The sequence below is a fragment of the Equus asinus genome, chromosome 10, assembly GCF_041296235.1.
Source record: "Equus asinus isolate D_3611 breed Donkey chromosome 10, EquAss-T2T_v2, whole genome shotgun sequence".
NCBI classification, from domain to species: Eukaryota; Metazoa; Chordata; class Mammalia; order Perissodactyla; family Equidae; genus Equus; species Equus asinus.
Window position 1 is genome coordinate 72,198,642 of NC_091799.1, and position 13,649 is coordinate 72,212,290.

At 35.9% G+C, this 13,649-nt stretch overlaps 1 protein-coding gene across 1 annotated transcript in view; it reads left to right on the top strand.

Annotated features, from left to right (window-relative positions):
• EMB (embigin) overlaps positions 1-10,569 on the top strand; it is a 44,492-nt gene extending 33,923 nt beyond the window's left edge. Inside the window, exons 5-9 of the mRNA XM_044778153.2 lie at positions 1,403-1,530; positions 3,778-4,057; positions 4,836-4,869; positions 7,724-7,778; positions 8,372-10,569. Coding sequence (XP_044634088.2) covers positions 1,403-1,530; positions 3,778-4,057; positions 4,836-4,869; positions 7,724-7,778; positions 8,372-8,389 — 515 coding nt within the window. The 3' untranslated portion in view covers positions 8,390-10,569. The remainder of the gene's footprint in view (positions 1-1,402; positions 1,531-3,777; positions 4,058-4,835; positions 4,870-7,723; positions 7,779-8,371) is intronic.
• The last annotated feature ends 3,080 nt before the right edge of the window (positions 10,570-13,649 follow it).

The window sequence follows — 13,649 nt, forward strand, 5'->3', positions numbered from 1 at the left end:
CTTTCCTCATCTTTACAATTCATACATCTAGCAAATGCCCAATTATCTTTGGGTGGCAGAAAGCCAAGAGCACTTGGAAATGTATTTAATCTAGAAACCCAATTTTAGTAATTGAAATTGATCTTTCCATTCCCCACCCTTAACCTCCTCAAAATGAAATCTAAAAATAGGATAACAAGTGAATATCACACAATATCTGTAAAATTTGTCAACATAGTATTAAAAATTTAGACATAATTTCATATATTCTCTCTCTTTTGGCAAACCAAGCAAACAACAAAAAATGGAAAAACAAAACACAAAACCAGAAGTCTGCTAAAATTAGTAAAAGAAAAAGAAAAAAAGATCAACGAAAGTAATCTTTGTTGATCTGTCCACATCTCCAGTGTTAGGGTACATTCTATAATATATTCTTCGAGGTCAATCAGAAGGAACCAGTTTCACCATGGAGGCTGTTGGTTGGCTTTTTATTGTTTTGCTTATGTTTTAATTTTCTTTACCAAGATATTCACATCCTTAAAATTTAATTTTTCTAAATTCAGTACTCATTTTTATTCTATTACTAATGGCATCTGCTTCAGAACTTTCTTAAGAAATTTATCATAATGAGTATTAGTATATATTTTTACAAAACCATATGAGGGGTCGGCCCATGGCTGAGTGGTTAAGTTTGTGCGCTCCGCTGCGGCGGCCCAGGGTTTTGCTGGTTCGGATCCTGGGCGCTGGCATGGCACCACTCATCAGGCCACGTTGAGGCAGCGTTCCACGTACTACAACTAGAAGGACCCACAACTAAAATATGTACAACTATATACTGGGGGGATTTGGGGAGAAAAAGCAGAAAGAAAAAAACAAACAATCAAAAAAAACCACATGAAAGTGTTTTAAATCTCATTTTCTTTCTTACTCCGTCCCCTTAATTTTCCTGTGTTCCCAACTTCTCCAACTCATTGAGGGCTTTTCATAAGTATGTATAAACTAAAGGTTTTATGTCCTGAAAATTTCGTCTCTTCACTCAAATGCCATCTAAGGGTAAAACTTGGAAAAAATATTTGTCTAAAGGAACTCAGTAGGTAGGAAGAAAGAATAGGCTTGAAAACATAAAGTTTCTTTCTTATCCAAAGCATGTAATAGCTTATTACAATACTTGCAATTGTTATTAGGCTCAATAAAAGAAGACCTTTCTTCTATTTCTACATTACAGATAGTTACACCTACCTACTGCTGTTATTATTGCTACTAAACATTCTAACTACTATAAATTAGTTTCATTTTATATAGAACTAAAACTACATTAAAAAAATTGTATATTAATGAGAAAATGAAAGGAGAAATAGTCTTCAACTTGAATACATTCTCCCTTTTCAAACTCTTCCAGTAACATACATTTCTCTTTTCTTAGTCCCTGAACTTCATGGAAAAAACAAACCATTGATCACTTATGTGGGGGATTCAACGGTCTTGATATGTAAATGTCAAGACTGTTCTCCTTTAAATTGGACCTGGTACAGTAGTAATGGGAGTGTACAGGTAAGATCAAGTTTCTTTGATTTGAAGAAAACAAAAAAACTTTTATTTCATAAATAATAAGATTATAACAGACTCAGAATTCCTAGGACTCTTTATACTTCTGTTATCTTATTCTTTAATATGTGTTCATAAGATAGAACAATGATAAATGGAGTTGTCATTTGATGTTTTTAGCATAGTACATTATATATCTGAAGATACTCTTAATGTTTCATTAGCTGGTACTTTGTTTTTTAGATTTAGCAATTTATTTAAATTCTTTGAAAGGAAGTTAAAATTCACTTTTAGTTGATGAGTTTAGAAATAAGCTCAACAAAAAAGATTCTTTTTTTCTTATCATTCCATGAAAGTAACTGAAAAAAAAAGGCAATCTTCTTTTCCTGCTTCTGTCTGGAAACATTTGTGAGAGAATGTAATACAATGGGACCATTTGAGAAAAGAAGGAAAATTTGGTAACTTACTCTTAGGTCTTGGGTTCTCTCAGTAAATGTCATTGACTCCTTTTGGCCTTCCAGAGACCTAAGGGAAGCCAAATACTTTATATTCCTGTTAAAGAATTAATGGCTATTCGAAGAGCTAATAAGAAAAAGATGAGTATTTAAGAAATCATTTCTGTCTCTCTTTCTTCCTCCCCAATACCTCTAATAGCAGGGAAATTTAGGCCATTGTTCTTTAGGGGACATTCTTTTATTGCCCTGGTGCTAATGGGCGTTGAAGTTAAAGTCCTGTAAAGGCAGGATGTACTTCTAGAAGGAACTGTACGAGACGGTGGAGATGTTACAAGGAAATATTAAATTGCTTCTTAGACAAAATCAATGCTATTGTAGACTGTTGAAGGATGACAGGGGAAGGACTTGAAATGGAGAGTGACTGATTCTGTGATAACATTGGTTTGATTTTTCAAAGAAATAGCTCCAAATCACTTAGGAGCAGACTCAAACTGTTAATATTTAGGCTTATCTTCTTACTGATGAGTAGGAAAGGCAGTCATTTTGTGTATATAAATATTTTTTAAAGACGTAAATTTATCAAAACAAAGACGAATCATGGTATTTGAAATAATAGCCTAGTTTATTTATGCATATGTGATAATAGACAAAAAATAGCCTAAATCTAGTTATATTAAACTTTTAGAATGTAGTCTGTGCTTCTCTTCATTTGCTGTACTAGTTTTCTCTCAGTTTGGCCCTAAGCATGGGCCCTAAGCATTAGAATGTGAAGAAAGTGCCAGGAAGAGGGTGCAGGTCAAAACTTTAGGTCAAGTGTTTTTCAAAGTGTAGACCAACCATCTGCATCAGAATCACCTGGAGTGCCCGTTAGACATGCAGTACTTTGATTTATCAGATCTGACTTAGGGAACATATATTTGTGACAAGCATCACAGGCAATGCTGTGCACAGGGAGCCAGGTTGGCATAATGTTATTGGTAGATAATAAGCTCACAGTTCTCTATCAGATAACCTCCAAGATTATTTGTATGCAGGTTAGCGTTTGTTGAATAGGGGGGTTGAGTGATAGAGCAGTGATGCCATCAAATAGCCTGAGAATAAAATTTAGTTTGAATAGATTAAATAAATCAGCTCCCAAATAGCTTAGTATGACTCTTAAGAGGCTGGGGAAAACCCAGTGACTCTCAGGAGCCAGCTTCCCTGAGAGCGAAAAATTCAGATATGAAAAGACAGAAGATGTGCAGACTACCACATAGACCATGCTCACAGGGAATTTCTACCATTCCTTCTATATCAGCTTCAAAGGCCTGATGATTTCATCCTCCATTCCAGTCTGAGGAGCTCCCAGTGTCAGGAGCCAGTGATCTTCCTTTATAACAATGATGAGATTTTGTGGCTTCATTAATAGTGGATGTAATGTTTGTTGCACTAGTGAAGGAGGAAGTACTTTGAACAACTGGCCAGGTATTAGAATGTGAAACCCAGATGTCTGGAATTTTTCTGTATTTTTAATTCTTGTATAATGTTTACCCATGATGATCTACACACTGTAGATTCATTCAGGGCAAAGTACTTAAAGCAAAGTATACTTTTCCTTTTTTTCCTACCGCTGGGAGATCAAATTCTAAGAAGACTTGAGCACTGTTATGTATAACTTCTCACAAATTTTAATCTGCCTTTTTCTGGTGAGCACTTTTCTTGGTACTATCTTATAGCTTTCATTCAAAGCTAGATTATTTAGGATATGTATCTTTTATGCAATATAATAGAAATGGGTTTTAATATCTTCTTATATTAGGTTCCTCTCGACGTTCAAATGAATGATAAGTATGTGATCAATGGAACAAATGCTAATGAAACAAGGCTCAAGATAATGCGCATTTCAGAGGAAGATCAGGGCTCTTATTGGTGCCACGCAGTGTTCCAATTAGGCGAGAGCGAAGAACGCCTTCAACTTGTGGTTCTCAGTTATCTGGTGCCCCTCAAACCATTTCTTGGAATAATTGCTGAAGTGGTTCTTTTAGTGGCTATTATTCTGCTTTGTGAAATGTACACCCAAAAGAAAAAGAAGCAGCCAGGTACAATTTCTTTTTTAGATAATATTCTCGTATTCTGACTTGGTACATTACAGTGGCTTTAGAGTATTTGGGAAAAATCTAACTTTGGTATCTGGAGTGGCATTTATGTTAATATCAATGATGACAGTGAGCTGTGAGCTTGTATTGATGGTTTTCCTGTTTCAACTTCCTGAAAAATTTTAGTATTAAAATGTACCTTTATTTTTTTCCCTTTTCTTTGGTGTTACTGGTACCTACACACCAGTGCTTTGGTACTGGAACATTGGAAAGTTCTGTGGTAGCTTAATATAAAAATTCTCAAAGATAAACAATTACTCTTTCACTTCGAATACTCATTTTAAAAAATATTTTGTCAGACATTCTGGAGTGCTTATAAAAGAGATATTGACCTGTCAATTTTCTATTTTTGTAGCCTGTGCCCCATGGATTACAGGTTGAGAAGCCAATGGTCCCCTAAGAAAATTTATCTTACATTCTGTATTCTTTCCTGGCTTTGTATTAAATTTTTAATAACTTAAATAATTACAAGTCAATCAATCCTGTGTTTGTAAACCCCACGCACTAGACTGTGCTTGATCAAAATCACAGGTCAGGTCTGGAGAGCAGGGAAAGAAGAAGACCTGACAGAGGTGTAGTGTGTAAAGCAGCACGTCTCTCGTTCATTCCAAAGAGGGAAACGGCACAATGCGTTAACTCAGGGGGGAGTTGAATGGAACATCTATACTTTGTAAGAATAATAAAACAATCTTAATAGTTACATTCTTCTTTCGTTACACAGATGATGGGAAAGAATTTAAACAAATGGAACAGCTGTAAGTATTATTTTTTACAGATTAATTTTCACTTGAGTAGAATACAGATAAATGTGAAAGTAAATAAAATGTTTGCAGTTAGGAAAAAAAAGCACAAGAGTATACACATGTATGTTATTTTCTGTACACATCTATCTGTGAAGAATGGCATCTGGAATTCACCTGCCTGCATGAGAATACCCTCCTCCACTTACTTTCATCTCGCTGAGCTTCAGTTTTCTCCTCGACAAAATGGGTTTCATGATAGTATTTACCACATAAGGTTTTTGGATTAAATGATGTTTGATATGTAAAAATGCTTAGCATAGGCTTTGGTGCACAGAAGATATTCAGTAACCATAAGGAAGTATTATTTGTGTAAGCAGTGATACTCCACCCTGTCAATATCTATACGTATATATATTTTTTTGATGAGGAAGATTGGCCTTGAGCCAACATCTGATGCCAGTCTTCCTCTTTTTGCTTGAGGAAGATTGTCCCAGAGCTAACATTTGTGCCAATCTTCCTCTATTTTGTTTGTGGGACTCTGCCACAGTGTGCCTTGATGAGCGGTGTGTAGGTCTGCAAACCCGCGACCCCTGAGCTGCTGAAGCGGAGCATGCAAACCTAACCACTATGCCACTGGACCAGCCCAACCCAGGCTATATTTTTGATCACTTAGGATGCTCCTTAAAAGTACAGGGGCTCAGACCTTATTGGATCTCCTGGATCAGAACCTCTGGGATTGGTGCCTGGGCATCTGTATTTTTTAAAATGTCTATCAGTGATCCTGATATTCTGTCTTGTTGAAAATCAGAGGCCTAGAATTCTTTTAGTCATTATTTTTGAAAGAACACAAACTGAGCCGCTAGCTCTCTTACAGCCCCCTCGTTTAGAGGTGAGTATGAGGAGAGCTGGGAGGATAATTGCCAGGGATGTCGTTTGGTTTGGCGAAGCTGGGAGTTCCTGGTTCCTCTAAGTCAAAGACTGAGTGTGGAGTCCAGTGATGGAGGTGCGCGAGACTGAGATTAAGGTCTGAATAACAGAGCCAAGGGCTGGACCGTGAAAATGAGGCCAGAATAAAGCTACTGAAAGAGACCTAGGAAATGGGAGGCCTGAGCAACTGTTAACAACACAAAATGGCACTTTCTCTTTCTCAGCCAACAGGAATTCTGGGGAGCGGTTTATAGCCATGGTTAAAGAGCGGGAATGGGGCAGAATGTTGTCATTTAGACTCATAGACATTGTTCAAATAGTTATTTTTACTCAGTCCACCTATGGCAGGTGAAATAAATCAACATGATAAAAGCTTCTAAATTAAAGTCGTAAAATAATTATATCAGGAGTTCCGTAACCCCGGATAGGAAAAAGACACTGTTGTCTTAGAATCATAGACTCTCCTAGTTGGAAGGAAATTGCACCTCTTTCTGGAGATCTCAGACATCTTGTTTATATTGATTTGTGCTTTGTATCTTCCTGGTTCCCATGTATCGATTCCCTTTCTTATACTTGGAGTCATATAAAAAACACAGCAGTCATTAGGATATTTCAGACAGTTACAGCCTTGCCCGGGTTCTTCCGTTCTCCCAGCTCAGCCTCCCCAGTGTTTGCAGCCATTCCTTTACAGTCACATTTGGAGGTTGCTCTGGTCTCAGTGCCTTCAGGTTTGTTTAAGACACACTCTGAGGTATGCCAGAACAGTGTGGAGTGGACGATCAATTCTTCATAATTTAATTTTCACTTATGTAGCCTACCCTATTTTAAAAATATTTTTTTAATATTTTTTTCTAGAATAGCGTCAGAGCAATGTCAAACGGATTCAATCTGTAGTATAATCAGTTAACTTTCTTTTCGTTCATTGGTAATTGGGATATTGCCCATGGTTTTCTGCATCCTCTACTGTTCTACAGAAATCACTGACAGTGTTTCAGTTTTCTCTTCTTTTGGTTATTTCAGTATCTCTGGATTTAATACAAAAATCAAGAGCACATGAACTCATTTAGAGCAACCTTTTACCGTGCTCTTTTAGAATTTTTAGTTAGGAGACAAATTTTTCTTGACAGACAATAAATATTATTTATCAATACGTTTTATATATACTGTTTATATATGTGTTTAGATAGTGATTCTTAGAGTTTCTGGTGAAAATGATTTTTAAAAATACTGCTAAATGTCTAACATCAAAAAAAGCTAGTTACTTCAAATAGTGCAATGTGGAGCTCACTCTCACTTGTTTGATCTACTCAGATATTTAATCCACACAATCTCACCTACCTGCTCCCCCCTCCAAATTTTGACATAATTGTTTAGGTGGTTGAATTTATTATCTGGGAGTCATAGCTTAATGTGCTAAGCCTGCTGGGTAAGACTTAGAAGGGTGTTCATCACACACCACTGTGACCTAGTTTAGTCATTCTTGTCTTAAGAATCTGAAGCCCACTTTTGCAGTCTTGCACTGATGCACAATGGATAGATAAAGAACCAAGTTTAGCCTCTAATTCAATGTAGTAAACACGTCCAGTTGCAGCACCTGTATCTCACGTGTTGGCTGAGCTGATTGGCCATTGTCTTGCATGTGTCAAGACAACATGTAAGTTATAGCCAAATACTAAGCCCCTCTTCATGCTTGGGGAGAAGCAGTTCTCCTAATGCATAAAATAAACAGGCCTTTGTCACTATCATCTGTGGCAACAGTTCCTCTCCAAGCAATGGCATAAAATCAAAATCCACATTATGAGGAAAACATTTTTAGGAAGAACGAATTCTGTCTGTTTTGACCTTTTACATTTGAACCTGATGGCCATGATGTAAATGGTGTACTGACTTAATTATAGGCAGTGTAAACATCTGGTGATTTTTTTTTTTTTCCGCACAGGAAATCAGATGATAGCAATGGTATAGAAAATAATGCCACCAGGCACAGAAAAAATGTAAGTTGCTTCCAAATGATATTCCAAATAAAAGGTAAAATTCAGTATACAAAGGCTATCTATTAATCCAGCTCCTTTTTTTTTTTTTGGTTTCATAAAAGACCTAGTCATTCACTGTGCTTGAATATGCTTGTTTACAATATTATGGGAGAAAACATATAGTTATACAAAAATAAATGCCATCTTTTTTTCCACCAGAGAACATGTGGCAACCAACCTAAAAGTAAATCTATTGCACTGCCTATATATTGTGTTCTTTTGTCACCACAGGCTAGTTTCTTTTACAGCTTTTCATGTAGTCTCATTTTTGTTCTTTCTCAGTTTTTCTGGATTTTCTTATCTTATTCTCATATATTCGCATATATTTGGTGCTATGAACGAATCCACATGAGCTTATTTTCTTTACTGATCAGAATCAAAATTTTCACGATTCATCCACGTATTTTTCCTGAGTATTGAGAATAGGAACTTTTGGCTTGGGCAGTAGTTTGGATCACCCGCCCAGCACCTTTTGCTTTGCTGAAGTGATCATAAGTTACTACAGAATAATCAGGACATGCTAATTATGTCTCATTATGCTTTATTTAACACAGGAATCTGTGAGCCAGTGAATGAGAAGCATCATGTCAAGACTCACGGGAAGATACAGTTTGTATTTCAGCTTTGTGTATGCTTCCTGTTAAGAACATCTGAGTTTTTATTTTTAAAAGGATGGAAAATTTATGCAACATGCTCAGCAGTAGCTTTGTAAATAATCTATGCTATCAGATCTAAAGATATATTTTCATTCTGTAATTATTTTACATTAAAGCCAGATAAATTGTATTAAATGTATTCTATGAGCTGCAACCCAGGATAATTAATTTCATCCTGATCCTGAAAGGACACAGAGCAGACACCAGCAAAACCAGTTACTAGTACATAGAGCTAATGTCTCTCAAGACCTGTTTATAACCAAAGATTCATTAAAGAGAAAAACTTTGCCATTTATCTTGAAAGTTTTTTTTCCAGTCATGCTTACTATGTCTAGAAGTATTTGTAATAATTTTCATCCTTCTGTCATATTGAAAACTGTGTTCATTAGGAAATGAATACTTTCTACCTTTGCTAATGAAGCTCACTCTACAATCTCCACAAGAAAAACGTACTTTTCCTCCAAAAATATTGGTTTAAGGTAAGGAAATAAAACCATACACTTGCCCCAAATCTCCATCACCACAAAAGCAGATTTCCCAATCTTTATTCTACTCATCTCCACTGCTTTCCCACACTAGGCTAAAGTGATTCTTAGTCTTTATGCAGAGCATTTTTTTTAAACCCATGGCTTTGGGATATCTTAAGTCACACCTGGTGTTGACGTTGTAGAGTGCAGACCCATATAGCTATAATATAGCATTGCTACAGGGATGGTCCTGCGAGTCATGGTTTCCTGGTATCTGTGGCTTGATATCTGGTTTCCTGGTATCCAGGGCTGGCCAAACATCTAAAATATATTATTAGAGCTTCACAATACTAGTTCCTTTGTCTGAAATTCAGGACTAAAGTCCTTCTGCTATGTTGTTGCAAATGCCTTACACTTTTCTTCAAAAATAGAATAGTTTCTATTGCAAATATAACTGAAATATTTTACGAAATCACTGTAACCAAATCACATGGAATCTGAATAGACATGCAAGGTTGTCAGTGGCTTTGAATGGAATGTTAAAATCATAGTGCAGGATACTAGATTGGGTTGAAGATGATGACATGAAATCTGCGGGGTGTCCTTGGTGCTGGAGGGTCCTGTGCCCCACCCCCCACAGTGCAGCAGGGTTCAGAACAATCAGAAGCAAAGAGGGAAGAGTTTGGGATGGGAGCAAGGAGCCCAGAATTCTTGGTAACTAGGAGATTACAGCTGGGAAAAGAAGAGTTCAATGATTTGGAAAAAAATATAGAAATTTACATGATATACTGGCTGAGAAAATTATAATAAAATTCTGGTAGTAATAATTTTATATGGCATCTTAACAAATGTTAAAAATATTACTAGTATGAATAATACACATAAAGGAGTGACTTGGAAGCTGCTCATTATTTTGTTGCAACAGTATTTTGTGTAAAGCATGTTAACTATATGTACAAGTTTTGTTGAACTAGAATACATCCTTTAAGTAATGGCAGATATTGTTTTATTCTTGGTCTCAGAACCATGAGCCATGCATTTGGTTTGTTTTAATTCATTATTAATTTGATAAAATTATCTTGGGTGATATCTATATGATGACAACAACCAATCAGTTAACTTAATTAATCGAAACAGTTTGAATTCAGTGATAAATTAGTCAGACCTTCCATTTAACTATGTCCAATTCAAAACAGTACATTTATGACTGGGTTATATACAAAATCAATGACAATTCGCAGCTCATATGAAGTGTGCCTCCTTCCCATTTTGCCACCACTAATTAGGCTAAATTACTTTTTAAGCAAGAAAAATTGCTGCCCCAAGGTAAAATAATCTGAAATATTTATATAGTAAATCAAATTTTTAAGTGGCAATAATTGCTGTTTTTCTTAGCAAAGTCAATTCATTTCAGTAACTTGAAACAGAAAAAGTACTCGGAAAATTAAAGTTGAATTTTGCCTTTTCAGAGTCTCTCTCTCGAGTATTTCCAAAAACTTTCTTCACCACTGTTAGATTAAAAATGGCATACTTCCCTTAGCGAACCTCGTGGAGATGATAAATGGATTAACTAATAATGACCAATTGTAAATTGACTGAAAATACTAAGCAAGCAGAAAAGGTGAAGTAGGAAAACTACTCCACATTTATATATGACACCTTGAGAAATTCTACTAATCTTTCCAGCTAACAGGGTTTGCAGCATAATAAGTAGATTTCATGATGTCTTAAAATTCCCAGATACCTTCCTATTCAGTTTGTGCTCTAATGTAAATCTTCTCCCTTTGTAATCTTTCTCTTTTTCCTCAGTAACTACTTACTCAGGCCAAAACCTAGAAAGTTGTGATATTTTCTTCCCCTCTATCAACTAATACTTATTGTCATGAATCTCTGTTCCTCTGGTCTTCTTAAGAGTTCGTTAATCCACCCTGTGCCTCCCCGACTCTACCCTCGCCAGCTGCAACAGCTAAGGTCTTGATCTTCCTACCTCAGTCTCATCTTCTGTTAATCCTTATGTTCTGCACTGCTGCCCGAGTTACCTTTCTGGAACACAGATCTCAGTATGTAAGTTAATGTGGCAGCTTCCATGCCAAAACTCTGCAGGCTCACCTTTGCCATTTCTTAATATTGCAGTTTTCCAAATTGCTCATCTCTCTCCGAAGTCTTGACTTAGCCTTGACATATAAAGATTCATGCAGAATGCTGTCTCCCGTGTTCCTCCCCATGGACTAACTCAAAGTTTAGCTTTCAAGACTTTAATCTGAAGTTACATCTTGGCAGATCCCTCACACCCAGTGGGCTCTGTACTGTCTTATGTGCTCGAATAACTCCACATTTCTTTGTGTTTAATACCCTGTATTATAAATATGCATTTATTTGTCTCCTTCCTGGATACAGGTTTTTATTTCTGTGTCCTGTACCTACCACAGAGGGGTACGTTAGACATGTCCTGAAATGTGTGTTGAATGGATAAATGTGTAAGTGAAGATCAAAATTTCATAAATTTGAACAATCTAAATTGTGACATCAGAATTGAAACAGAATATTTGAACAGAGATAAGCAAGCTTTTATAGCTTGTGTTGCTCTATTACTTTGAAAAACACATAGTAAAAGAATAAAAAGTCCTGTCAGAGTTTAATAATGCATCAATATCTAGTGAACAAAGGGAGTTCTGATGCCTGAACTACTATACAGGCTACGTCGCTTTCAACTGATGTAAATTCCTGTTGTCTTCTATTTTCCTGGGCAGTACAAATGTTAACCATATTTTATCCTTTATTTTAATAAAATAATGTGTTGACTTTAGGAATTTTAGCAATTGGAGTCCTTTGCACAGCCCTGTAGTGAGTGTTGATATTTGTGCCCACTCCACTAACTTTCTCATTCCTCCTCCCCACCAATACCTTCTAGTCCTTTAGAACATCTCAGAATCCAACTCAAAATTTTATCTTAAACAAAAAAATTTTTTAAAGAGCTTTCATTGTTTAGTTTTGATCACTGAAAGTTTGTCTTTAAACAAATTCATCAAAAGAAAAAAATGTCGGTTCTGCTTGCTTTTTCCCTGGGTCTTCATCTTTGAGGCATTTAAATCAATTTATGCAAAATGAATTACTGAGTATCTACTCTACTTCTTTATAGAAGATGACTCTTTCCTAGTTGAAGAAGGCTATGCAATGAATCAGGGCCTTACTCCCTGTTAGCATTGCTAATCTGTAGGCGGGAGTAAGTTCCAGTATGTGTTCCAGTATTCATGAAAAGGCACAGTGACCTACTTATGGCATGTTCTGAATTAATGTGTATTAAATGAGTGAAAAATAGGTGAATGATTCAATTATTTTGGAGTCTTAAGTTATACATATTTACGTAATGTCTGCTTTGATTGTGATTAATGAACTGAATTTATCCTACTCTAGTATAGATAAAAAGAAAACTGGAATTATGCATAAATTCATGATGCATTCATGACATACGCATTTTTTTCATTTGATATTTACAAATGTGTTTGCACTGAATCTAGAAGGTCGGTTACATGCTCAGTTTGTCAGTTGAGCTCTTTATTGAGGATATATCATATTACTACATAATAATAACTGACATTTGTTGAGCTCTTAGCATGCTGAGCTATATGCTTCGAAACGTGTTCTCTCATTTAATCCCCACATCATCTTATGCTCTAGGAACTCTTCTCATAGACTCTTTTATAGACGAGGAGACTAAAGCTTAGAGAGATCAAGTGTTGGGAGCTGGCATTGAAATCCAAGGAGTCCTTCTCTAGAGTTTAGGTTTAACAACCATGTTGAACGGCCTGGGCCTGCTACTTACATGCTTCTTAAAAAATGAGGCTATTATCTATCAACTTTTTTTTTTTCTAATTTTACTCCTTTATTTGGTCAGTTAAATAATCATTTCCATAATCTTATTCTTAAAGCTCATTGGACCTATGCTATGGCATACTTATGTCCTTGCAGTGGTGCTGGGGAATCAACACACTTTTGAGAGTCTTTTTCCCCTCCCCCCTTTAATTTTACTTCTCAGTAGCTAGTGTGCCCATAAAATTATCATCCAGATGCTGAGAATGAAAGAAGGTGCTATTTCTGATTTCACCAGGACACCAGGCAGAAGTGGACTGCGTGGTCACACTTTTAGCCTGCAGAGGGGAGCTAAGTACTTTCCGGATGCTCTAGCCTACATATAGCAGTAGCATCTGTGGCAAGTTTAAATGAAAAACAGAAATTCACTTTCAGGGAAAGAATTACTTTTAGCAAATGCCAGGTGAGTCTAACTATAAAGAAGTGCCTATAATGAGACAATTTAGTAATCTTAAAGATTTATTACTTTCCAAATGTAATATGATTATGATTTATTATTCAAAAGTGTGATTCACAAATTGTAAGAGAAGCTGGAAAAGAAAGTCATGTTTTTCATGGCCTGTGAAATGAACTGGGCAGTTCTCTCAACTTGCTTATCTTCTTGATTAATGTGTCACATTAATAATATCTGTGTGATTCTCAATGAATCAGGAATGCCTGATTATGCTTTTGCAATAAAATTTACTTATGAAATTAGTGAAGATCACTCATGAATAACATTGTAAAAATTACTTTTAATCACATGATTAACCTTTACCATCTATATTTCTTGCTCTTTCATTTCCCAAATGAGAAAATGCCAGGGAAAATTATTTAGGGTATTAGTTGAAATCTGTATA